The following is a 22988-nucleotide window of genomic DNA, read 5'->3' on the forward strand; positions in this document are numbered from 1 at the left end:
TGGCTTGTTCATGTGTAACTTGCCCTCCTCTCCCCCCCTCAGCCACCATTGAGGCCATCGAAGCCATCGAGACAGAATCAAAGGACCGAGAAGGTAAACGCAGGACATGTGACAGGGTATAGCCTCCGTTAGCTGTTGGTTAGCTTGCATCCACTAACGTTTCACACAGCGGAAGAGTCATACAGAGAAAGCACTGAAAGGAACAAAGGAAGGGCATGGCAGATATCTGGGAATTGTAATTGACTAGAACTTAAACGGTTGCCTATATTGCTGAATTACTCAGTTATTTTAAGGGAGAAAGTTGAAAGAATCTTGTGCTTTTGGTGCAGCTGAAGTGACAAAGGCGCAAGTATTCTTATTTGTTTTTATCTTATTTGGTTTTTTTTGTTGTTGTTTATTTATAACTCCAGTTAAAGGATTTACTCTGCACTCCAGATATTTACAGTGCTCTTTCTACATGATAAAATCACAACAAAAGAATGTCCCTCTGAAGACTGCATGATGGTTTGAGATGCTGTCTAACACGAGCATGATTTGGTTTGTCGAGTGCTGCATTTTCTATGGCTCTCGTGAGGTGACTATGGGCGTAGCATGTAACTGGAACTCGCAAGAAACTCGCAGCCAACTAGAGTGTGCTAGCCTAACTGCAACCTCTCGCGCGCTAAAGCAGACACACCTCGGTAACTCACAGATGGAGACAGAGCTAAAGTAAATGGTGTTTGCTTCTTCTCCAGTATTCGGTGCACTGAAACCAGTACAAAAGGCAAAGCCTGGTGTTAGGACATTGATTATAGAAATAAGTACATTTAATACATGGATTTTCATCTCTGGTGCTGGGGCTACACAGCATATAGTTGGGTTACCCAGGTCTGGTCCTGGTGACAGGGCTCGGTTGCAGCCCTAGGCACAGACCAGACTGACACCGAGGAACACCTGCGACTGACCGATTACCCCCTTCCATCGGCTCACTGTCACCTCTCGTCACCTGCAAGTATTTACCCTACACGCCAGATAGACTACAGCTGATGAACGACACGTACGTATGTTCTGTGCCTTCGCAAAATAACTCAGAAGAAAGCCTCTGGGTCTCAAAGGCGCAGGCTTGTTTAGTGGGGTACACTGAGTTCTGAGTGACTCCCACCGCTTTCTGAGCTCCTTCCTTCGACAAAATTGCATGCAGTAATGTCAAGATAATAACAAATGTTCCAGCTGTTCTCTAGATACTTAACGCAACAAAATTACTTTCCTTGTAACAAAATGTAATGTTAGCCTAGCGCACTGCCTTGGTAGACCAAACCACAATGCAACAAAAACCCTTATGCAGTTATATTATCTCATTTTGAGTTAAATTTAGACTGAACAGCCAATCAGAATACTCCCTCACGGATGATCGCTGATGCTGATTCAACATGCACAGTCAGCCAAAAGAGCAGTGATGAGGACCAACTAGAGCCAAGGGTGTGGAAAGCACTGCACTGAGTAGAAGTCTTTTAGTCGGGTCAGTGTGTCATGTGGTAGATCTACAGAACCTTACTTGGGCAGCCCTGGCCTACAGACATCCAGGTTTTTCGTGCTCTGGCACACCTCATCCCATTCAGGAAGAAGCCTAAGAGCCGCTGAGCTTGATCAGGCACATGATACAAGGCAACTGTGAAGAGCTGTGGGGCCCCATGACTGGAGATAAAAAACCTGATATAATATGGTGCATTAATTATACGGCGCATTAATAACAGTTGACTTGTTATCCCTTTAAAAAACTATGAGTAATCAAGGGCCTTTAAAGCTGCATTCTTCTGTTTTGCTGTTTGCTAATTTCCAGCTAACTTTAAAGTTCTTCTATATGTTCCAAGAGTGTTGCTTTTGTTACTTTTAGGTTATGGAAACATTTATTTTTAATGTTCTATAAACGTTCAGGGTTTTATTTTTTATGTTTATTGATTTTTTTCCCCCCTTGATTATCAAAACACAGAAAATATTCTTGCAAAATTTCAAATGTTCTGGAAACTTTCTACAAAACATTTCCAGAACTTTACAGGTTCAAAAGTTCTGAAAACGATCACTGTGTCCAGTTTTCTTAAATGTTCTACAAAATAATTGTAAAATGTCACAGATCAAATGTTCTGGTATAACAAAAATAGCTGATGCTGTCAAAAGTTAACATGGGATTCTCTCTACATCACACCACACAAAATGTATCTGAATGTAGTATAACATCATGGTAGTATAACTACTTTTTAAATCAAGTCTCCTGTCTTCTAGCTAAAATCATATGTATCCACTGAGTAGTGGGGTTCATTTTCTTCTTGTACACAATAGCTAGCTATGTATTTTAATCCTGCAAGCCATCTGTTTAATACCACACCAAATGTATGAATGCTAATTGGAAACTGGGCTCATAGAGGTTGCTGACTGCTAATGAGACCAGCTTGATTGTTGGGAAGCTTCTTGATTATGTTTAAGTAGCAGAAGAGTTTACACCAGTCATATAGGTAGCTTTATGAAGTCCCACCCATTTTTCCTTTGGCTTGTAATATAGATAGCTTGCTATGTACATTTCTCTGAAGAACAGTTAAAATAGGACATTATATTCTGTCATCTTTATGACTGATTTAAAATAGTCACCATTCAGAATGCTATCAGCAAAAATTTTCCAAGTGACAATTTTTTTGTTCCATGTCATCTAACTTCCTAAGCATACCATCTTCCCTGGCCTGGCTAGCTAGCAAAACACATCCTTACCGCGTGTACGTCTAGTGATGGCAGAATGATGCTTGCGAAATGTTAACATCTGAAGCAGAAATGATTGAGTGCTTCTTGCTTTTGACACACAACTATACATTGATATCTGATGGACAATAAATCATCAATCAGTCATGTCAGTCAGACATTTTGTTTATAACTGTTTATACTAGAGCACAGTATTCTGTTACTCTCATTTTTGGCTTGTATCTAATGTGTTTTGTATTCCAGTTGAGTCAGCTCATTTTCAGACTTATTAACAAAATATTCATGCTAACTTAAGTAAACCTCACATCTACTGAACTTTATATAAGTAAAAAAGTTCTTAATATTTGTCATTGGACCTACGGGATTTTATGCAAAGAAACATGGAACAATTTTTGTTGGTGTCCTTCTCATGAAACATTCTGACAGTGTGAAGAGCAAAATGTTTCTGTTGTCATGCATTATATCCTGTTGTCATCGTAATCTAGGGATCTTATATTTTGAGTGTTATCAAAATCTTACTCACACTGATTCCTTGTTAAAAAAAAAAAAGTTTTAGGGTGACCTTTATTCTTTTTGGCAGTTTGGGAGCAGTCTGAATGTAAACACCTCATTAACGCGCCTTTAGGCCAAATAATCAGTGTTTGATTACCCCAGACATTTTTTATTAACAGCAAAACAGAACCAGATTATACAAACTACCAGAGCATTTCACCTTGTATTTCGAGTGAAACAAAACATCATAAACTCGTGATGAAGCTTTGTTTCCAAGGTCCATATGAGGATCCAGAATAGTACTTTCTGAAAACTAGCTGTGAAAAAGACTTGCTATGAAACCCTGTATGCGGTGTATGCTAGAGTAAGCTTAGTGCAATGTAAACAATTTTTGTTGCACCAGAACATTAAGTGAACATTTTTATTGCATTAATTTTTTCTTGATTATGAGATTGTTAAGTTCAAATAGCCTAAGATTGTGCACAGTGATCGGTTTTATAAAAATAAATAAATAAATAAAGACTTTCAAATAATATTGTAAATAGTGTTTGTGTACCAATCAGAGAATATTTGTCAAGAATATATAACATTATATGGACATTTCATTTATATTAGGTTCAGAAAATTTGCTGCTAACTTTCTGAGAACCTTAAGTACTATGACGTAAGGCAATATGCTTCCAATTTACTTAGACTCTATTAAACATAAGAGTTTCACACTCACACCTTCACATTTATTAGTTTTTGTTCCTCATTCATTCATTTAAAAACTGCTGACTAGTTCAAATACGTGAGGTGAGAAACATCAACAGCTCTGGGCACAGGCTGATTTTACTTCACGTAAGGACTGCGTAAGGACTAGTGTTGTAAACTATATGGAATGCAGCTTTAAATAGAAGGTTACATGAAACCTGAGTTCTGCTGCTCACTGGGCTCCATGCTGTCCCTTTCCACAGCCATCCGTGGCTTTTCTCCACAGCACAAGATCAGCAGTTTCGAGGAGGCTAAAGGCCTAGACCGCATCAATGAGCGCATGCCGCCTCGTAAAGATGGGGTCAACCATGTGGGCCACTCCATGGGCAAAATGAACATGTCCGAGGCCAACGGCACCGATGACAACAGCAACGTCCAGTGATGCAGCGGCCACCTGCCTGCCCGCAACCGAGCCCATGCTACTGCCTCGCCGTGGGGCAGGATATTGCCAAGCCCGTAATTTAAGGCCTCCTGACGCCACCATGACACATAACTCCACGTACCGATCCACCACTGCTGCAGCATCCAATTAGAGAAGCAAACTATTCGAGTTCAAATCTTTCCAGAAAGTGGGTGGGAGGCAGCGTCTATTTGCTGCCAGTTTACTGTATGCAGGTTCTGCCACAATTTGGGTGCGCTGAACAGGGTAGGAAGTGTTGGGTTGGGTTGGGTTGTGTTTTTGCCCCAAGGGGTGGGGTGGGGAGATGTTAGCCAAGGGCTGGAAGTGTCTTTAGCAGAGAGAAGGCAGTACCTATGGCCACTCTGCCAACTCCTTACTGACTCCACCCATGCACCAATTAGGTGGAGTCTAAGAATTAGAACTCTCTCTTTAGCCTCATCCATCGCAACTCATCGGTGTGGGGTGACCAGCCAGTACCAATGCCACGCACACATTTTAATATTTTGATTAAGAGTTTTCTTCATGAGTCCATCTTATAATGAAATTATCGCACTGTTTAACATGTTTTGCTACTAGTATTAATGAATACAAAATTTGAAATAACAAAAATGAAAAGTTTGTAAGAAAGGACATTTAAAAAGAAAAATGTACATTTTGTTACTTGCAATGCAATCTTACTGGAGTATTTTTATTTATTGATATTTTTCCTTTCTTTTTTAGTTTCATTTTATGTTTCTTTGTTTGATTGGTTGTTTTTTTGTTTTGTTTTGTTTTGTTTTTTTTGTTTTTTTTTGGGGGGGGGGGATGCCATAAAGGAGTGCCTATGGGCTGTGGACTCATTTACCCCAAACATCTGTTTTGTGGATAAGCACGAAGGAGAGAGGGCCACAGGGGGAGCTTGGGGTCGACCTTTTGCACCACCTACTTGATTGTTTCTCACCTGCCTGTAACTTGAGAGAGAGAATGCACATAGTTATGTTTCGCAAGTCAAATAAATCAATATATATAAATATATATAAATATATGATTAATTATAATGATGGACAATATTGAGGACAATGAATTTTTAACAGCATCTATGGTATGGAACGCATCAGTGCATGCAATTAAGTTCCTTATTGATATGTGAAATTATAATTGTGATGTGTTTCAATATAGTAGATTTGAATTATTTCCCTCTTCAGATTATATTTGTAAAGTTCAACTTTGTTTTTTTTATATCTATATACAGTATATATATGATTTTGTAATCTTCTGTCCTTAATTTAATTTTTTCTTCCATTTTTTTCAACAACATTATTTTGGTATGGTTGATTTTATTTTTGTATTGTTTTGCTGTACAGGCACTGGCTCTCTTTTTGAGGTGTGAAAACTTGTGTTTTTTCTGTTCATTTGGTGTACAGAAGTTGTTCGATAGTGTGAATGAACATATTACTCAGTGAAAAGCAACATTCAGGCTGCCAAAGCATGATCGCATGGTTTATTCAAATATAAACAAATCAGACACAATGAAAATCCTGTGTCTCACTTTTAAAAGGAAAAATATATTCTCATTATAATTCTTGATGATATTATTATTATTATTATTATTATTATTATTCTTAAAATGAAACTTATGGTTCTTTTTTCCACTGTTTTCTGATCCTTGTTTGGTCCAGATGTGGTTTATTTCAAAGAAGGAGTTTAATGGATTTTAACTTGTGACTATTTTTTTCTTGTAATTTTCTCTTGAGCTAAGTTTTCGCATTTGACTTCCTAAATGATAACACACATTGTAAGCATGCCCTATGGGACAAATCACTTTTTTTACTCTTGAATAAAATATGCATGAAGTATACTGTCTCTTCCTTTTCTGTTCCTTTGCTGAACCTGTGGTGAGAATGTCACACTGGCCAGTTCAAAGTGCAGCTGTACTAAGAGACTTCAGGCCAAATGTAATTTTACATACAAAAGCCACTGAGATTAGAGTTCCAGTGGGCACCTTGAGCGAATCCTACTACAGTTCATTCTTTGCTTAGTTACACTGTTTGCCACATGCACTCATGGCTGATTTTCCATGAGAACATTGCATCTGCTTCCTGCTATTCATCCACAGGAAGCTATGGAAAACCATCAGGGGCCACAGCCTCCTCTCTCTCAAACCAGAATGCATACACGTGCACACACACACACGCTTGCTCACCAGGATACAACTACATTATACACGGTCTCATTCTTCTGTCAGCACAGGAAACGAGCTGAACATTGCCTCAGACTCATTCACTTGTTCAAATATCTGCACTTCTCACATACACCACTCTCTCTTATTCTGGTATTTATCTCACTATTGACCTCTATTAATGACCATCAGCTCTTCATAGAACACCGCTATAAACTCTCTGGATTAAGCCATGGAACTCTTATTTCCTGTGCTTGTCTTCTGTGTGTGTCTTTCCTTTATCTCAGCAGGTAAGACTGACGCTTGCCTCTTCACACAAATTTCACATTATATACTGGTGTCAAACAATTCAGTAGTTGCACTCCAAAGGATAATATAGTTTGACTGAAAGAGAAAGACGAAATGCCTGTATGTTCCTGTATAAAGCCTCTGAAAAAAGATAAAGCCAGGAACAAGCTTTTTTTAATTTTTCATTTTTATCTCATTCACATATAATTTTCAATAAACATGTAGACATTTTAGACAATGGTCTTAAATGCTTTTGAATGGTCTTAAAAATATCACCTATGTTGGTAATCAAAATTTAAATCATCAACCTTATAGTTCTGACAAGGAGCCCATCTGCTTAATCCATTGGTTACTAATATGGTATATATGTAGTGTGCATAATCACTTGAATTGTAATAGCCTACTGTGAAAATGTCTTACGTGAACTGAGCAGGACAAAGAAAAGAGACACAGGAGGCAGCAGGTCTCTGTCCCTTAAGCTTACAGCTTTGTATTGTGTTATAATATGCTGCTTTCAAATTTGTTCTGAACTGAACAAATAAAAAATACAATCAGAAATATATACATTGGTAATTTATTCAAGTTTGTAAAATAATTGACTTCACTCTATGTCAATTCTGACTTGTATCTAGATGGTGAAATTAAACATATACAGTGTTGTTTTCACAGTGAAAGCAACTCCACCAGTTTTAACACCTCAGCAAGAAACAAGAATCACCAGCAACACCTCAGTGACTGAGGCCCCTGCAGCACTAAGCGTAACTCCAGCACAGCACAGAGGTAATCCACCAGTATGATATCACTTCACACCAACAGACCTGCTCATAAAACACTATAACGAGATTTTGGATTTTGCTTCGCCTTCATATGTTTGATGAGCAATTGCCATTTTGTATCCCTCGTATGACTTTGAGGGTGATCTCAATTCTAACTTAATAATTTATGGGATCTTTTTATATGAGTTAGGTATTTCTAATGTATATATGTTAGAGTCCGTTAATGTATAGTTCATTGTTAGTTATTTTTATTTTTTGTGGTCTGTTAATTAATTTTAAACCTTATGGCATGGACAATAAAGTTTTGAATTGAATTACATAAACATTATAATGAGGTACTTTGCATTTCGCTTTCACAAGGCACTATAAGCATTTCAGGAGACCTTAATATAACCACTCCTGCCAGCTTTTCAGGTAAGTAAGTGTAAGCTTCCATACAGGCAGGGTGATGCTGTGGACAAACCCTTATGGGAAACAAACTCCAACAAACCCTTATGGGAAATGAGTTGGAACGATGAATCAACTCTTTATTTAAGTCATGAGACTAGATAAGAATAGCCTCAACCATTGTCTAACAGTAACAGGTTTAGTACTACAGAGATAATGTCATCACTGTAATGTGCATTGCAGGAAAAACCAAGTCAGTTAGTCTAGCATCAACTACATATTCATCGCACATGAATGAAAACTCTAATATGGAATTGAGCAAAACTCCCTCCTCCTCCTCCTCCTCCTCCTCCTCCTCTGTAGCTAATAATTCAGGTGAGGAATCTTTCATCTATTCTAAGTGCACATGTCTATGGACCTCCAGTATCAGAGATAGAACATAAGAGTTGACACAGGACAAATGTGAAGTGTTTCTTTTATTTATAATATAAATATAATATTCTGTATATGTCTGGCATAAATAGAGGATTATATTACTGGAAGTACTTTGTCCTGGATTTAGCCCAGTCGTAATGTTTTTCTCTGTGTACAGGTTATGATACTGAACTTTCTGAAAGCCTCGTAACTAAAGAGATCACAAACAGAAGCTCACCAGAGGATGCTACACAAGACACACCCACAAATTTGCAAAGCAACAGTCTCACAATGTTAGCCTTTGGTAGGCTGCACATGAAATGCTCTCAGGAATCAGAATACATTTGAGGTTTTTGGCTGTTGTTTTTATATTTGTGATGGCTTTGCATCGTTCTGTTGCCTCCATACAGGTGTGATGAGTTTCATTCTTGTTTTGATCGTTGTTATGGTAATCTTAGTAACAACTGTTAATCTCAAAGGACGGTGTCATAACACAAAGGAGGAGGGTGAGATGCATGTCTTTGTCTATTTGGGGTGGGGTTCAATTCAAATAAATATCTGAAAAGAATGTTGTATATTGAATTTATGAGGGTTTTTTTTATTTACCTTCTAGGTGTTAAAGGCTCTATGATGTTGGAAAGGTATTAAATAAATTGCAAACATTCTGATTTCTGATTGCATATGTGCAAGTATATTAATAATATTCATTATTATAATTCTTGTCATTGGTTTAATGTTTTCACAGCAATATACCCAGCACTAGGGAGAAAGAAAACATCACATTGGTCTCTGTGCGGTCAATAAACACAGACACTGGTAAATATTTGCTGAAAATGCAACACTAGTTTCAGGCAGTGGCATTTGGATGTAAAGTAAGAGCTATCCTGACTTTTCCTCTGTTGACAGACACAGATTCACCACAGATATCATCTGTCCACAGTACAATACTCGACAATGAAGAACAAGACCTCAGCAGAGATCTCCTCGGTGTCAGAACAGGACAATAAACTCACTCAGCACTCTTTAACCCCCACTCATACACAGATGGTGCAAAGCTGTCTGTTCATGGCCCTTTTAAACTACAACTAACAACAGTATTTAAAAAGCTGAAGATTCAACTTATTTTTGCAAATATAGACAATTAAATGACTCTCAATTGCTTTCTGGTTCTGCTCAGTGGTTAAGGTACTTGACTTATCATTGGAAGGTTGCTGGTTCAATCCCCACCATTGGCACTGCTGGTCCCCTAGGCAAACCCCTTAACCCACAAGCTGTACTCAGTCATAACTAAGTTGTTTTGGCTAAAAGCGCCAGCTAATTGCTGTAAATGTAATTTTAAAAAAACTAGCAGTGTTAAAAACAAACTCAGTAAATTTGAAGGTCAAAGTGTTGTTGTCCACTCTTCTTTCCACCCATATTAGACATTCAGAATCTATATAGGAGAGGCGAGGTTCAGGAGATTCCCCGATTCGAGTTCCCAAATACCAGCCCTCATCTGTTGTCCAATACGAGTCACTGTACCTTTAGTTTGGTCAATGTTGTATTTCCGCTTCCTGTTAGCAATGGCGGTTGCTACTTGTATTTAGATTTGTTCGCGTCTTGGTCAGATATGCTAACAAGTCTTACAAAAAAAGCAAGTGTGGCATAGTTTCAGACATGCTGTTTATGATAATGAATTATACACGGACGAGTGAACTGTGTCACAGCGATGACAGTTAAGGTGGCATGCTGATGAAAATCGGAAACTAATCCGCTGCTACATTATTAGCTACCAACTAGCTAGCTGCCTGGCAACCTAACGCTAGCTCTGTGAGCTAGTGAGCTAGCTAGCTAGCTTCTTTACGCACTAGTTTTACTAGCTAGCCATTCCAGTAGTGTTGACCGATGTGAAAAGTTATCGGTAAATCTGATTTCAATGGTCGGTTTTACTGCCGACACTTCAGAATTGTGATTTTCGTCGTTTCCACTTTCTGCAGTGTTGGCAAACTGTCTTTGCAGCTGTCCTTCGGTCGTCAGCACCAGCGACATAGCTAACTCTAGGTGTCAGCCTCGCAGGGTATCGGCCGGTCGATCAGCTGTAGACATGCCAGCATTGGAAACGGATAAGGAGGAGTCCGACAGATTGATAGAGAAAGCAAAATTATGTCTGCGATCGGGTCGGAAGGAGAAAGCTTTGCAGCTGTTGTATGAGGCGCAGAAAATCTACCCCAGCACCCGAGCCAGAGGTCAGTAGCCTGTGATTGAACCGCTAGTCTAACGTTATTGGCAAATCAAGCCTGTTTGCGAGCCAGTTAGCTAGCCGGCTGGCAGGTCTGAACGCTGAAATAGAAAGTGCAGCGTCTGAATATTGTAGCTGTGTTGCATAATCCAAGGCCGGTTCAGTTGTCCAAATCCTAAATGCTCTCGTTTGCTCTTCAGAGAAGTTCCATTGTGTGTTTAATCGTTCAAGTCTTTGCTGAAGTATTAGAAAATGTAGCTAATTTGAGATTATTAATCTTATGTAGTTAACACCATGACATTTGAATTTATGATGATCGCATTAGCTAGAGTACATTCTGCCTCTACACTGTGCATCGGCGAAAGATTTGCGCATTCTTGTTTGTCAGCATTTTGATGCATAAGCAACACACTTGCCATTTCATCACTGATCTGTCATCTTTGTGAGTGTTTTGATTTTCCACAGTCCTGTCTGTATTCATATTCATACGAATGCATATAAAGATTCTTAGGAGATGTGTATTAACCTTGCATACTTCATTCATCTGAAAAGACGTCAAACTCAGTTGTGCGTCTCTCTAACAATCAGTCCTCATTGACGCCATTGTGAAGAATGGGAGCGCAGCAGCCCCTGAAACGGAGCGGACATACACACCACCGCCTGGCTGGAGGAACATGGACGAGGACAGCCGTGGCCAGCGGCAGCAGCAGCAGCGTCACAGTGCTGGCGAGGGCAGCAAGGGGCACGGCGATGACAAGAGCTACACTGAAGAGCAGAGGCAGGGAGTGCTCAGGTAAACGCACTCACCTAAAGCTTGGTGTGACATGTCACAGGCTAATGCTGCGTTCGGTCCATACCGTAGTTAGTCGGTTGAGTCGGCTTTCGTTTGACTGTGTCCTTGTCTTTAATACTGGCAGGATAAAAAGATGTAAGGACTTCTATGAGATCCTGGGAGTACCGAAAGATGCCAGCGACGAGGACCTGAAGAAGGCTTATCGAAAGCTTGCGCTTCGGTTTCACCCAGACAAGAACTGTGCTCCTGGGGCCACTGATGCTTTTAAAGGTAGGCTTTACATATGGCACTGTCCCTCCTCATTAGAGTGTAGTAACAGTGTAGTATGCAAAGCTTGCTTAAGATTGACATCTGGAGCCACCAGACTTTCACTGTGCTCATCATGCATGAAAGAAAAAGGCAATAAACATTGCCATGTGTATGAAATGCATTCAATTGTTGAACCTCATTCCCCTTTCCAGCAACTTGTGGCTTTACTTTAGCATTGCAGTTGGTTCTTTTTTGTAGCTTTTTTACTCACTTTCCTGCAATAACTGTCTCATGCACCTCTTGCTCTCCCTCTTGGCAGCCATTGGTAATGCCTACGCAGTGCTGAGTAACCCAGAGAAGAGGCTGCAGTATGATCAATGTGGAGAACAGGGAGCTGCAGAGCCAAGCAGTAATTCTCCAGACCCTCCACGGCACTCTCGCGGACATCACCGCACCTTCCACAGGGACTTTGAGGCTGACATCTCCCCGGAGGAGCTGTTCAACATATTCTTTGGGGGAAGGTTTCCAACAGGTTAGCCAAATCTATGGCTATTAATACTGAAGTTGTGAGAGATTCTAGGGAAATGGTTATTATTCATATAGATTTTATATTCCATTTGTAAATGGAGCATAATGTCTGCCTAATCTCAGTTAATGTTTGCAGGCAACATCCATGTGTATACCAACAGAGGAGCCTCATACTCACATTTCTACCAGCCACGGCGACGCCGTGTGTATGAGAGACGGGAAGAGGATGTAGAGGATAACCGGAGCCAGGTCCGTCAATTTCTGTATCCTTCATTTATTTGTTTACACAATCATCCTATTGCTCATCAAGGCCAAACCCCATGAAAATAAAACCCATTTTTAAAGATTAAATAGTTAATATTTGTGAGATTGACTAGTTAATGTTTTTTGTTTGTGTGTAAAGAATACATTCACAGCGGTCCTACAGCTTCTGCCCGTGTTGGTGCTCATCCTCATCTCTGTCGTAACCCAGCTGATGGCCACCAACCCCCCTTACAGCCTCTTCTATAAGCCGTGAGTGCCATTCTTAACCCTTTTTGAACAAGAGCAGAGGCTGATGCAACGACACTGTGCATAGCTGATGCATAGATTTTTATGTCTGTTGGGCCTGGTAGAAAGAGACTGATTGATTGTTTATGTCCTCTTACAGAGTCAACTTTAGATCTGATATCTTTCAAAGGAAAACACTGTCTTGGAGTATGTTTCTGTGTCTGTGTCCACAATGATAAGAGAACAGTGTTGTTGTCCTGACAGGTCCATGGGACTGGTGGTGTCCAGGGAAACCCAGCACATGGGCATACCATACTATGTGGATAAGGGATTTGAGAAGGAGTATCACGGGGTAGCCCTGGATGAGCTGGAGAAGACCATCGAGAGTGAGTACATAGAGCATCTCCAGAACAGCTGCTGGAAGGAGAAACAACAGAGTGAGTGCCCTCCTTTGAACAACAGTGCTATGTTGCTAAATGAATAACAAGGACAATTTCTCTTTCAGTTGCTGCTTGGAGCTTATCTGTTTTTACAAAATTGTGAAAATTGTATGCTTGTGGTAGTGCCACAAAAACGTCTGGTGACTTTACTGAGCTAAGTGTATTATCATGTAGTTCCTCAACGTCATGTATGATTTGTGAGTGAGCAGCAGTTTATGTGTGAAGCACTCCTTAGCTGTTACTCCCGGCATGTCCGGCTGTCTATTACACCCATGCCCTTCAGTGACCGTATGGACCGTATGGTGTGCTTCTATGTCCACCCACCCAACCCCACCCACACAGAGTCAGACCTGGCTAACCTGGGACAGCTGTATCGAGACGAGAGGCTGAAGCAGAAGGCCGAGACCATGAAGCTGGAACACTGCGAGAAGCTGCACCGCTTAGCGAGCCACGTAAGGGGCAACTGAGCCCCCACCCAGCCCCCACTCCACTCAGGCACCTAACTCTCCCCCAGATGAAGAGTTCTTAGTATCAGTGCTTAATTTCAGTTCATCTGTTCGACTGACCTCGTTGGAAAAAGGGACAATGCGGAGCAGAGGGGGCAGGCGGAGAGCCCGTGCCCTTTACCCCTGCTGCTGGGGGAGGGGCAACTGGCAAGCTGAAGGGTGCTGGAGATGTGGGCAGTGATGTATTCAGCCCGCCTACTGCGCCAGTGAAGTGTAACTTCACCGCAGTCCAGGTGTGAGTGTGCGTGCGTGCGTGTGTTTTTTGGCAGATGTTAATGTTATTTCCTTATATTAAGGAACTTGGGCTGCAAGCTCCATACTTGCTGAGAAGATAGATGCTAGAGGTTCTAGTGTTCACTCCCATTTTATTGGATGCCTGCCTGAGTTTTGCTAGTATTACTGATAATAGAAAATAATTTCATTTATGTACATTAATTTATTTAACTTATTTATTCCTTATTTTTGTTCATGTGCAGTGACTTCTAAGTGACTTACATCTAATGAGGTTAAAGAGCTTTCAGCTGAACACTAAGATTTTTTTTTTTTAAAGACTAAATTAATGTAGTTGCAAAAACAGGCCACTAATCACTACTACATTCAGAAGCTCTTCCATATTAAAGAGACTGTATATAAAGTTGAATTTATTTTTGTGGAATTTACTTTACTCTCTTGAATGATTTAATTGTTCAGTTGCCTTGACTCCTGTCATAGGCCATTAGCTTAATCCCTAATACAAATCCTTTTCAGATGTGTTGTAGAGCGAAAAGAAGTCCTCTTTCTGTGATGTCAAAACTTTGCCAAAAGCCATTACCTCAGTTGTATTCATTCATAGATTTACTCTTACCAGATTCCAGTTTGTTTATGTGTGTTGCATGCAGCCCAGTGATGTTCCTTTGCTTTGTGCTAGTGTTTAACAGCACCATTAGGATAGGATTTATTTACAAGCTCGTGTTAACAGCCAAGGCACTGAAGAGTCAACTATTACTGTTTAATTGTAGAGTACCTCATATCACTCAGCACTGGTCATGAAGTTTCAGATGTGATGACCTTTTTAATACAGCACATTTGGGGCCCTGGGATCCGTGCTGGACGTTTAACAGCACAACAAACGGGGCCCTAATCAGGAATTCATGGGTTTCATTGGAGTAGCACTGGCACTGGAAAAACGGAGACTGCAGGCGATCTGCAGTCACATTATCTTGCATCCATAGCCAAGCTAGTGTGTTCGGTTAGTTGGTGGTGAGTGAGATTTTGTTCTGGTTTAATAAAATACTAAGCATTCCCTTTGTTCTCCTGAATGCCATTATTCTAAAGCACTGTATGATTTCTTCTTCTGTGCAGATGTTTACAAAAGACATATACCAGTGTTGGGTATTATAGCATCATTCATTCTGCCATGAGGTAGTTTGAGTATTCTGATGGGTCTTTTATCTTCATTGTCGCCTCCTCTCAGCGCTGTCACTGCTACTGAGAAGCTCGTGTTCTGCGATTAACTATCCGGTTATCATGTTTTAATTTCATACATTATCATCTGCACACAAAGCAAATGTCAATATACAGTAAAGTGTACTTGTGCCAGTAGTAAAGCTCGACTTCCACCAGCCTGTTCAGCTATATACTGCGGGATCGTGCCATCATCTCTCCCTGTGCACACATACCGGATCAAATTTCCAAGGCTGGGGAGGAGAGGGTGATTGGCCCTGAGAGTTCAGACAGGGGGAAGGAGTTGTGGCATGCCTGTCTTCATGGCTCTCTGGCACTACTGAGTTAGTGGAAGGAGTCCACAGTTGTTATTCCTGATCATTTCTTCATCTTGAGGTCTGCTTCCATAGCACACCGCCGGCCCCTGGTACCACCGTCCTGGGGAGGGGTAGAGAGATGCACAGAGGGGAAAAAGAGTTTGTGCAGACTCTGAAAGCTGTGAACTAGGTCAGCCCACAACTGCGCAGTTAACCGGTTCAAATACATGCACACGAATTTCAAAGGCAGGCAATAACTGCAATTACTTGAGTTCCACGATTAATTACCATGATTCCTTAATTAAAGTGAAAAGAAAATTACAACACACAATATCTAGTCAAGCATTGTCTTTAGGAGATTTACATGTTACTGTCTGGTGTGTGTACAGTAACAGTAGTGAAGGGAATACTTACAAAGAGAGAGAGGAGGAAAGCAGGAGAGGCCATGGCAACAGTGTCCTGTGAGGACGAGAAGTTATCAGAAAAAAGCAGACTTGGGTACTTATGTATATCCACTGAAGGGCCATGTGCAGATATATACAAGCTAGACATGCTCATTACTGGCAAAATATGCTATTAATGTTTCTGTCTATCCCTCCCCTTCTCTCATGCACATATGCAAGAGCAGTTATTGGAAAATAAAAATTAGTTCAAGAATTAGAGAAGTAAAGGGTAACGGGAGCAAAGTATCTTATTTTTATGAGCATATCTACTTGTCATTTGTGCCTAAACTAATGAGGCCCATCTCTCCATGTAGTCCATATAGTAATGATGAGAGCAAAGGTACAGAGTAAGACCCCCTGATCCAGCTCTAAGGTCCCTAAGCAAAAAAACATTTCCCGCTGACACTATATACAGCTGATTCCACGTATCATTTTGAAGGACAACTAAAATGCCACCTGCTCAGTGATCTGCCAAGCCTAGCATCTGTTTTTCTGCTGACCAGACAGCCAGTTCTGTAATGAGGACGAGGCAGTACATCAGCAAACAGCAAGAACTCAATGTGAAAGAGGTATTACTAGACACATGACCCTCATAATGGTAACATCCAGTCCATTACTAAACACACAACACTCTTAAAGGTAACAGCTAACACTGTCCACAACATGCAGTCACATATGTGAACCCAACTACCATTGTTTGCACAGCATGATGCCATTCTCCCTGGGGCTTAAACCTTCACCTCATGTGAACTCATTCAAGTTTGGGCTGCCTCTTAGTACTTGTCTCACTTCCTTTCTTTATTCCGCCACTCACTCTTTTTGTTGTAGCTTTTTCCTGCCTCCGTCCCTTCTGCTGCGTCTCAGGGGTCCATAATATTGCCATGGTTCCTGGCAGCAGTATTTCAGCGAGTTAGTCGTGTGTGTTTGGCGCGTCACCTTGTCGCTGGGGTCCTGTTTGCGGTTGGCCTCTCGTCCGCGCAGGCTCTTGGCGCTGATGCCCGACTCTGAGGTCTGCATGACGAGCTGGGTGGCCAGGTACTGCTGGACCTGCTCCAGGACGTCCCGCTGCATCTCCAGGGCCATGTGGAAGACGTCGTGGTCCGAGCTGTTGTACATCACCGCGTTCTGAAACATCAGCATGATGTCACGCTGGAACTCCGCTGTGGTTCTGATCAGTCCATTCTCAATGTTCTTCTTTATGGTGGACAGGTCCATAGGCCTGGGACAGAGAGAGTGAGAGATGCAAGACCTTTTCTTTCTACTAAAAATTCTCTCTACAATCATCAGTGAGTGAATGTACCGCTGTATAGACTGGTCTCTATAATCTCTTACCTGTGGACAATACTGTGGTAACCAGGGGCAATGTCATCTGTCACTGGCTGCAGGAAGACGTTAGCATATCTGTCCAGATGAACCAAGGTTCAAGTTCACTATTAACTGTGGCAGAGGACCTTGCTTTTAAATGGCTAAGAACAGGGCAGGATTTGTTTTTATTTGTTTGTCCCAGCATTTGTTTTTGTTTTTATTTGTTTGTCCCAGCATTGTTATAGTCAGTGGATAAACAATTGCTATTGGCTACAAGAACGTCTTACCGGTGATTGGCTGCTGCTCGCCACACCAACATGATTGCTTTCTTCCAGGTCTTCTGAGCCTGAATGGCCTCCTGATCCTCACTGCTTATGGAGCTGAAGAAGAGAGCGTATAATTCAGTTAAGGTCGTCACCGGCTCCCAGGACTGGACCTCATTGTTCATGCCTGTGGCATGTGTCCAACACACTCACAACTGTGAGGATGCCGGGCTGCTGGGGGTGGAGTCAGCGGCGGTGTGGAGCTGCAGGGAGGAGCAGACAGTGTGCATGCTGCAGCCGACCTCACTCTTGCTGGCCGCCGGCTCCAACTGTGCCTCAGGGAGAAGGCCCTGGGCCCCCTCCCCATCCACATCACCCCCCTGCTCATCTGTCCCACCCCCCAACCCTCTCGTCTCAGAGACGCTGCCATCTTTGGCATCACTTAGACTCGCCTCCATCTCCTCTGCCTCCTCCGTTATGTCCTGTTGAGAGAGAGAGAGAATGCTTGGGCTCCAGGCTCACTGGTGCAATTCCATTTTTTTTGCTGGGATTTTGTGTCTAAGTAGGGGGTTACTGTACCTTGGAGAGCTGTCTTGCAGTAGAGTTATCCTTTGGATGAGAGTCTGGAAAATCCCAAAAGAGATGGGTTATCTGAGGAAACTAAGAAACAGCGAGCATGCGCATGAGGCGCACGAGCCTTCGCCCACCTGCCTGGGACTGTGTCCAGTCGCCGCCGTCACTCTGAATCGCAGCAGATGGTGGCTCTGGTTCAGAGCAAGCTCCTGGCATCTCTCCAGAAGGGCAGCTAGAGGAGGAGGGGTGCCCACAACCCTCACTGGAGCTACAGGGGTCCTGTGGGACCCCCACACCCACTGTCCCGTCCTCCAGGTTTGGGTGCGGAGAGGGGGTAAGCACAGTTTCCCCAGCACTAGGGGCCTCTGATCCCACAGGCTCCCAGGGGCTTGACAGAGTGTGGCCTGTGTTCTCAGGCAGAGACAAGGCAGCCTCCAGAGCCTCTGCCTCATCACCTTCCTGATGAGATAAGAGCATAGTCTTCAGTCACTAGCACGCGAAGCTTCAGAATCGCAATGCATATAGGGACCCACTTCAGCCAATGTTCAATATGTGCAGCTCCAATTATGTCATATTTGTACAAAAATTAGAGGAACATTTATTTCTGTGGTCAAGTTATGCTCCTATATGACATATAATAACCATCATGCAGAATATAAAGTGCAAAAGAAAATATGAACAATGCTATCATTTTCATAATTACAGTGGTATTGCACACTAGAGGAATAAAGATCTCGAATGTGTTATCTGATAATGTGCCAGTAAAGTAGCATTTAAGAGCAGTCTGGGATCACCTTGTTTTCAATAATGACTATAATGTCCCCCACTGTCTCCAAATCCAGCTCATCTGTCATGCAGGACAGTGTGACTAGGTCCTCCTCCAACATCGATGCTTTACTCTCCACTGAGTGGCCACCATCCACCCCTGCTTTACAGTCAGACAGTGGAAATAAGTATTCTACTTCCTCACCCACACCACCTCTCAGTCTCCCCTTCTCTCTCATACACACATGCAGAAATTCTAGCAGAAACCATTACTTCCTCACGTACACATAACATGACATGAGCGCTGCCATGAAAAAAAGAACATGCAAGCACTAATGTTGGAATAACATCATTTTGATTCATCCCGGAAAAATATCCACTGGACAGCTCTCTCCATGTGCTGCCAGTGAGCAGGAAGCCAGCGGTAAAGGAAAAAAGCAAAGATGGGGGGGGAGTGGGGTGGGGGGTGAGAAGAGAGACAGACAGAGAGGGTGTGAGAAACACCTGCGTTCACTGCAGATGCTACAGCAGCAGGCGGGGGGGCACTGGAGGCGGAGTCTGCAGTAGCCGGTGAGCTCAGCTGAGAGGGGAACTGGGAGGGGCCAGCTTCCAGCAGACGAGACAGCGTGGGAGCACCTATGCCCACAACACAACCACATAAACAGCAGGACACACAAACAGATGGCAGACACAGAGAGCGTGCTAAGTGTTCAGCTAAAAGAGGCTCCCTTGCTGCAACACTAACTTACACTGTGTCTTTGACACAAGTGCAAAGCAACATACAACACTCACAGAAACAGTCGCTCTGCTCGCACAGAAGCCTTTCAGCCACTGGTAACTTTCCTGGACCCAGTACAAGTACAAAAGAAAAAAGCTCCAGGCAGCTGTTACCCCCATAGGAGAAGACTGGCTAGTGTCATGTAAAATGCTTTTTTCTGTAAGGAAATTTGGTAAGTTAGAAATCTCACTACCCCACTGTAAAGGTTATAGAAACTACTATAACTACTACTGTGTGTGTGTGTGTGTGTGTGTGTGTGTACCGGTCACAGTCTGAGAAGAAGGTAGGCTAGAGGATGTGGGCTGTGATTCACGGATGCCTGTCCCCTGACCAGTCGGACACTCCACATCCTCCACCTGAAAGGCACATAACATGACTGCACTCCACAATAGCTACTATCCTCACCTACACCCTGTCAAGTTTCACACTTCACACCAAGTTACCTCCATATAGTTTTATGGTTTTAAACACACTCTGATGTAGTTTTAAATTAGTTTCCAAAACAAATGTAAATGAATGCACAGATGTTCATTTAGAACTTCAGTCCCTCAGCCAACAAGCGGCCAGCGTATGTGGGAACTTTAAGGAGGTTGGTCAAGCAGGTGGCCATCTCATCATTTGTTTACTTTTTGCTGCATAATTCTATGTTGTTTCATCGTTTACTGTGTTCACTATTAATATGCAATGTGGAGGATAATAAAAGAAAAGGTAGCCATGTCTACGCGTGTAACTGGAACAGCAGGTGGGAGAGGCTGACCAGCCAGGGGCCGCTGTTTAAAAGGCCGTCCTTCTTCAGCAGCTCAGACAGCAGCGGGGAGGGCGGCGGCACACCCTTCTGACCCAGCGGCTTCCTTTGCGTGCGGTCCTCCGGCCGGCAGCCCCGTCCCCGACCCCCCGCCCTGGGCCCTGGCTGCTCTGCTACGGGGGTGGGCAGTGCCGCGCCTGCACCCTGGAGGAGAAGGGAGAGCATGAGGCACGCCGGCTGCAAACGAGCAGCACGAGCGAAGGCAAAGAGGGACTCACGGAGGCAGCAGTGCCAGGCTGTTCTGCTGCATCTCCAAGGGCGGCTCCGGGGGGAGAGCGAAGGCCCACCCCGGCAGCACGCTTCGGGGCGCTCTTCAGTGCCAGTCTGGCTGCAGAGGAGAGGAGGTGGCGTGCTGAAGCTTCACAGCCATGACAAACGTCTGACTCTGGGCTTCTGTGAACCTCTGACTTTAGGGTTTCTGTAAACCTTTTGGTTCAGACAAAGCCCTCTGGTTTCAAAACTATTGTCCCATTTCAGCGCAGCAGGTTGATGCGCTATAACTTGCAATTTCAACTCAGCTTAAAAAAAAAAAAAAATCTGTTCCTTAAAAACTGAATTTACAAAATACATGGATAACTGATGATGACGCAACATATATCTGACCACTTCTGGCTTACTGAGCTACTATTAAACTCACAAGAAAAATATTCTACAACAACAGGTGGAAACTGTCATTACATTAGCATGAGAGCAGTGTGAGAAGGTGCATTGTGGGCTTTCGTCCAGTACCCTGATAGGCTGCATCTGTGGCCTTTCTCTTCACCTCCTCCTCCTCCTCCTCCTTCTTCCTACTCCTGGACACGAGGCACCAGTAACAACATGCATAATTACACGCTAGATAAATATTGATTGATCGGAGCCAGTTTTTGTAAAGCACTGTATGACTATTCTATTAGGGAGACAGCATTAGCCATTACCTGTTAGGAGATATTGTTTAAAGGATATGCTTTTTACTAGGATGATCTTGACTTCTGGGCAAGTAGCGATGAGAGCAATCTAAAGATGGAGAGTTTCTTACTGTACAATTTCCTCCCATAACTCTTCTACTCTAGAGTCCTGGTGGCCTGCCTGGACCAGCTCTGCCTCTCTCTTCAGCTTCCTGATAACACATTGGAAAAGCATGTGACCTATGAGGGCGGCGCCTGAACCTGTGGCGGATTTAATCGAGACGGGGCAGAGCGGCAGCTCTGAGTACCTGTGCTTCTCCTGAGTGTCTCTGATAAGCTTTTTCAGCTCTTCGATCCGCTCTGCTGTCAGCCGGCGCACGATCACATCCTCCACCGTCTCCACCACCTCACCTTTCTCGCCACGCTTCCTCCTGCGCACACAGAGCACTGCCACTGAGGAGGGACCATTGGTCATAGGCATATGCAGAATCTGTCACCTGGAAATGGACTTACTTTGGAGCCTCTGTGCACTCCAGGAGCTCTGAGTACTGCGAGGCACAGTGCTGAAAGAGGGTCAAACGGAGTGAAAATATTGCTGTCAATAAAGCCTTATTTAATTGCAAAAAAACTGATGCCGCTGAATTCATACAGCCAACAACCTTCTGAGAGAACCAATCAGGGGGGCGTCCAGGCTCCGCAAATGGCTTAATGGCTCGACTCACAGACACCCTGAAAGAAAAGAAGTTGCGCTCATAAATCAGAATTGTACTTCTCCCAACCCAACACACAAAGATAAGAAATGATCTCTCAGTATCATAACTGAGTATACATTACAGCATGGTACAGCAGTACCAGTTCTGGTCTCCACTCTTCATGACAGAGGATGCCAGGCAGAGCTTCTCCCTGATCGACCATGGCTCCGTTGGACCCAGCTGCAACTTGTGCTCTGTCCAAAGAAAGTTAAAGAGAAGGCTAGTGGACACTGCATGTTAAAACATTTAAAGAAGGCCAACCAAATACACGGTCTGGATTATTTGCATGCTGCAAATTATCGGAAAATTCCTCACAGAATCAAATGCAAAAGACAAGAGTTCACCGAAGGACAGGGAGGACGAGTGGGCTTGTCTCCATCAGTTTAACAACAGTAACGGAGCCATTTTGACTATCGTAAGGTTACGGCAAAAAATAAAATAAAAAATGCATCACCAACCTCTGACAACAGAGTTTTCAAATGCAAATGTTTGCATACAGCAGTAAAGTGATTGCTTTTCTTTTCATAGCCAACCTACTTCAGATAATATAATATGGATTCTCTGTTGCAGACGTAACGTTAGCTGTCATCTCAGTGTCGTGTGGATTCAGCCAATGAATCCCATTCTCATCCCGCAAGATTCCTACATATAGGCAACTGCGTGTGAGACGCATCAGACTCGTAGCTATATCCGCAGTTTTCACTGGTGCTCTACAGTTAGGCATCGCTATGCCACAGTCGCTAAAATACACACAGAACAACTTACTTCCAAGTCCGCTCGCCATTTTGTCATAACTGGACGGTATTCACCACTCGTCTCCTGACAAGCGCATGGTTATCAAATGTAACAGAGCATATCCGGTGTCTGGATTTTCCAGTGGAACTTTGACATAAAAGTCCAGAACACAAGTAGCTTGTGTAGCTTGTGTTGTTTATCTATCTATCTATCTATCTATCTATCTATCTATCTATCTATCTATCTATCTATCTATCTATCTATCTATCTATCTATCTATCTATCTATCTATCTATCTATCTATCTATCTATCTATCTATCTATCT

The 22988-nt window shown here is 42.8% G+C and overlaps 4 protein-coding genes across 15 annotated transcripts in view; 3 read left to right on the plus strand and 1 right to left on the minus strand.

The window, feature by feature from the left end:
- The window catches only part of ppp3ca (protein phosphatase 3, catalytic subunit, alpha isozyme), a 42455-nt gene extending 36247 nt beyond the window's left edge, over window positions 1-6208 (plus strand). The window contains exons 13-14 of one of the 2 annotated variants that reach the window (XM_035527554.1): window positions 43-93; window positions 4175-6208. In XM_035527554.1, coding sequence (XP_035383447.1) covers window positions 43-93; window positions 4175-4353 — 230 coding nt within the window. In that variant the 3' untranslated portion in view covers window positions 4354-6208. The remainder of the gene's footprint in view (window positions 1-42; window positions 94-4174) is intronic. The other variant, XM_035527555.1, reaches the window with a different exon arrangement.
- A 350-nt stretch (window positions 6209-6558) lies between these two features.
- ecscr (endothelial cell surface expressed chemotaxis and apoptosis regulator) lies at window positions 6559-10049 on the plus strand. Of its 5 annotated transcripts, none has more exons than XM_035527557.1 (9): window positions 6559-6819; window positions 7487-7597; window positions 7954-8007; window positions 8224-8355; window positions 8573-8698; window positions 8805-8900; window positions 9008-9035; window positions 9140-9210; window positions 9301-10049. In XM_035527557.1, the coding sequence occupies exons 1-9, from the start codon at window positions 6762-6764 to the stop codon at window positions 9399-9401; spliced, it is 777 nt and encodes a 258-aa protein (XP_035383450.1). In that variant the 5' UTR covers window positions 6559-6761; the 3' UTR covers window positions 9402-10049. The 5 variants fall into 5 exon arrangements, with proteins under 5 accessions (XP_035383450.1, XP_035383451.1, XP_035383452.1 ...); XM_035527558.1 differs by having other exon boundaries at window positions 8344-8355; XM_035527559.1 differs by lacking the exon at window positions 8224-8355.
- On the plus strand, window positions 9948-14899 carry dnajc18 (DnaJ (Hsp40) homolog, subfamily C, member 18). Of its 2 annotated transcripts, none has more exons than XM_035527556.1 (8): window positions 9948-10619; window positions 11201-11405; window positions 11530-11675; window positions 11974-12186; window positions 12319-12431; window positions 12586-12695; window positions 12936-13057; window positions 13454-14899. In XM_035527556.1, exons 1-8 carry the CDS (start codon window positions 10478-10480, stop codon window positions 13576-13578), a joined length of 1176 nt encoding a protein of 391 aa, XP_035383449.1. In that variant the 5' UTR covers window positions 9948-10477; the 3' UTR covers window positions 13579-14899. The 2 variants fall into 2 exon arrangements, with proteins under 2 accessions (XP_035383449.1, XP_026878473.2); XM_027022672.2 differs by having other exon boundaries at window positions 9950-10619; window positions 12936-13108.
- Window positions 14900-15098: 199 nt separating this feature from the next.
- LOC113585261 (bromodomain containing 8) lies at window positions 15099-22765 on the minus strand. Of its 6 annotated transcripts, none has more exons than XM_027022666.2 (22): window positions 22693-22765; window positions 22028-22121; window positions 21835-21904; window positions 21689-21738; window positions 21484-21606; window positions 21307-21387; window positions 21018-21082; window positions 20507-20616; window positions 20241-20432; window positions 19746-19839; window positions 19498-19548; window positions 19210-19341; window positions 18735-18868; window positions 18075-18399; window positions 17947-17990; window positions 17581-17849; window positions 17392-17484; window positions 17132-17200; window positions 16614-17018; window positions 16256-16312; window positions 15771-15815; window positions 15099-15477 (listed from the first exon to the last, which is right to left on the minus strand). In XM_027022666.2, the coding sequence occupies exons 1-22, from the start codon at window positions 22709-22711 to the stop codon at window positions 15426-15428; spliced, it is 2574 nt and encodes an 857-aa protein (XP_026878467.2). In that variant the 5' UTR covers window positions 22712-22765; the 3' UTR covers window positions 15099-15425. The 6 variants fall into 6 exon arrangements, 4 of the variants coding, with proteins under 4 accessions (XP_026878467.2, XP_026878466.2, XP_026878469.2 ...); XM_027022665.2 differs by having other exon boundaries at window positions 22010-22121; XM_027022668.2 differs by lacking the exon at window positions 22693-22765 and adding an exon at window positions 22465-22686 and having other exon boundaries at window positions 22010-22121.
- Between the last annotated feature and the right edge of the window lie 223 nt (window positions 22766-22988).

This window comes from Electrophorus electricus, chromosome 6 (assembly GCF_013358815.1).
Source record: "Electrophorus electricus isolate fEleEle1 chromosome 6, fEleEle1.pri, whole genome shotgun sequence".
NCBI classification, from domain to species: domain Eukaryota; kingdom Metazoa; phylum Chordata; class Actinopteri; order Gymnotiformes; family Gymnotidae; genus Electrophorus; species Electrophorus electricus.

Excerpts from the sequence above, each read along its gene's own strand:
- ecscr (XM_035527557.1), top strand. The coding sequence starts at position 6,762 with ATGGAACTCTTATTTCCTGTGCTTGTCTTCTGTGTGTGTCTTTCCTTT. Across the intron at positions 6,820-7,486 it reads TCTTTCCTTTATCTCAGCAG|TGAAAGCAACTCCACCAGTT; the intron begins GTAAGACTGACG and ends TTGTTTTCACAG. Across the intron at positions 9,211-9,300 it reads GTCAATAAACACAGACACTG|ACACAGATTCACCACAGATA; the intron begins GTAAATATTTGC and ends CTCTGTTGACAG.
- dnajc18 (XM_027022672.2), top strand. The coding sequence starts at position 10,478 with ATGCCAGCATTGGAAACGGATAAGGAGGAGTCCGACAGATTGATAGAG. Across the intron at positions 12,187-12,318 it reads TGGGGGAAGGTTTCCAACAG|GCAACATCCATGTGTATACC; the intron begins GTTAGCCAAATC and ends TAATGTTTGCAG. Across the intron at positions 13,109-13,453 it reads CTGGAAGGAGAAACAACAGA|AGTCAGACCTGGCTAACCTG; the intron begins GTGAGTGCCCTC and ends CCACCCACACAG.
- LOC113585261 (XM_027022665.2), bottom strand. Across the intron at positions 19,840-20,240 it reads TAAACAGCGGCCCCTGGCTG|GTGGAGGATGTGGAGTGTCC; the intron begins GTCAGCCTCTCC and ends TGTGCCTTTCAG. Across the intron at positions 19,549-19,745 it reads TTCTTCTCAGACTGTGACCG|GAAAGTTACCAGTGGCTGAA; the intron begins GTACACACACAC and ends TACTGGGTCCAG.